At 36.7% G+C, this 1,010-nt stretch overlaps 1 protein-coding gene across 1 annotated transcript in view; it reads right to left on the reverse strand.

Moving 5' to 3' along the window:
- Positions 1–78: 78 nt before the first annotated feature.
- LOC103259385 (T-cell surface glycoprotein CD1b-like) overlaps positions 79–1,010 on the reverse strand; it is a 3,516-nt gene continuing 2,584 nt past the window's right edge. The window contains exons 5-6 of the mRNA XM_008057052.2: positions 909–1,003; positions 79–246 (exon numbers count right to left, since the gene is read on the reverse strand). Of these exons, the coding sequence (XP_008055243.2) occupies positions 916–1,003 (88 nt within the window). The 3' untranslated portion in view covers positions 79–246; positions 909–915. The remainder of the gene's footprint in view (positions 247–908; positions 1,004–1,010) is intronic.

Genomic DNA, 1,010 nt, shown 5'->3' on the forward strand with positions numbered 1-1,010 from the left:
CCACTAAAGGAAAAAAAGGAAGGAAGAAGATGACTCTGAAAGAAGATCACTAACTTGACAGTTATATTGCTTAAGTTATAATATCTTAAAATCTATAGGAACTTTGATTTAATTGAATACGATGAGCATTTTAAGAAATATGATGAGACTGATGCCTGGGCTGACATCTTGGGATTCTTAGCTTCTTGAAACTTATTCCAAATGGGAGGAGACATGATGAAGGCTCATGGGATATCCTGATAAGACCTGTTAAAAATACAGAAAAAAGGAGTTCTACATAAGAAATATTTGTTCACCCATGTTCATAGCAACATTATTAACAACATCTAAAGGTGTAAGCAGCCCACATGTCCATCGATGGATGAATGAATGAACAAAATATGTTGGAAACCAACAATGGAATATTGTTCACATGAAAAAATGAAGAAAAAATCCTGTTACATGCTCCAGTGTGGATGAACCTTGAGGACATTATGCTAAGTGAAGTAGTCAAGCACAAAAGGACAAATGCTGTATGGTTCCACTTAGATGAGGTACATAGAATAGTCAAATTCATAGAGGCAGAAAGTAGAGTGGTCCTAGTCTGAGCCTGGGTGGGAGGAGAAGGAAATGGAAACTGCTGTTTAGTAGAAATCGTATCAGTTTTGCAAGAGGAAAGCGTTCTGGTGATCGCCTCCACAGCAATGTGAATGCATTTACCACCACTGAACTGTATACTTAAAAAAGGTACAGATAGCAAACTTATGTGTATTTTAACAGAAATTGTAAAAATCTGGAGATAGGATTGGAGAAGAAGAGTCTGAAGGAGAGACTGAGGATAAACTAATTAAATAGATAAAAATGGTAACGAAGAGTGGGAAAGTGGACAGAAAATAAAAGATTAAAAAAAAAAGAAAACACAAACTCACCGGCGCCTCATATACCATAATGCAGGCATGACAAAAGGATCAAGAAAGGCACTATTATTTGCCAATAACGATCAAACCAATGGAGGTGGAGGATCCTGGCAA

The sequence above is a fragment of the Carlito syrichta genome, unplaced genomic scaffold (assembly GCF_000164805.1).
Source record: "Carlito syrichta isolate Samal-C Ts95f unplaced genomic scaffold, Tarsius_syrichta-2.0.1 Scaffold302684, whole genome shotgun sequence".
NCBI classification, from domain to species: Eukaryota; Metazoa; Chordata; class Mammalia; order Primates; family Tarsiidae; genus Carlito; species Carlito syrichta.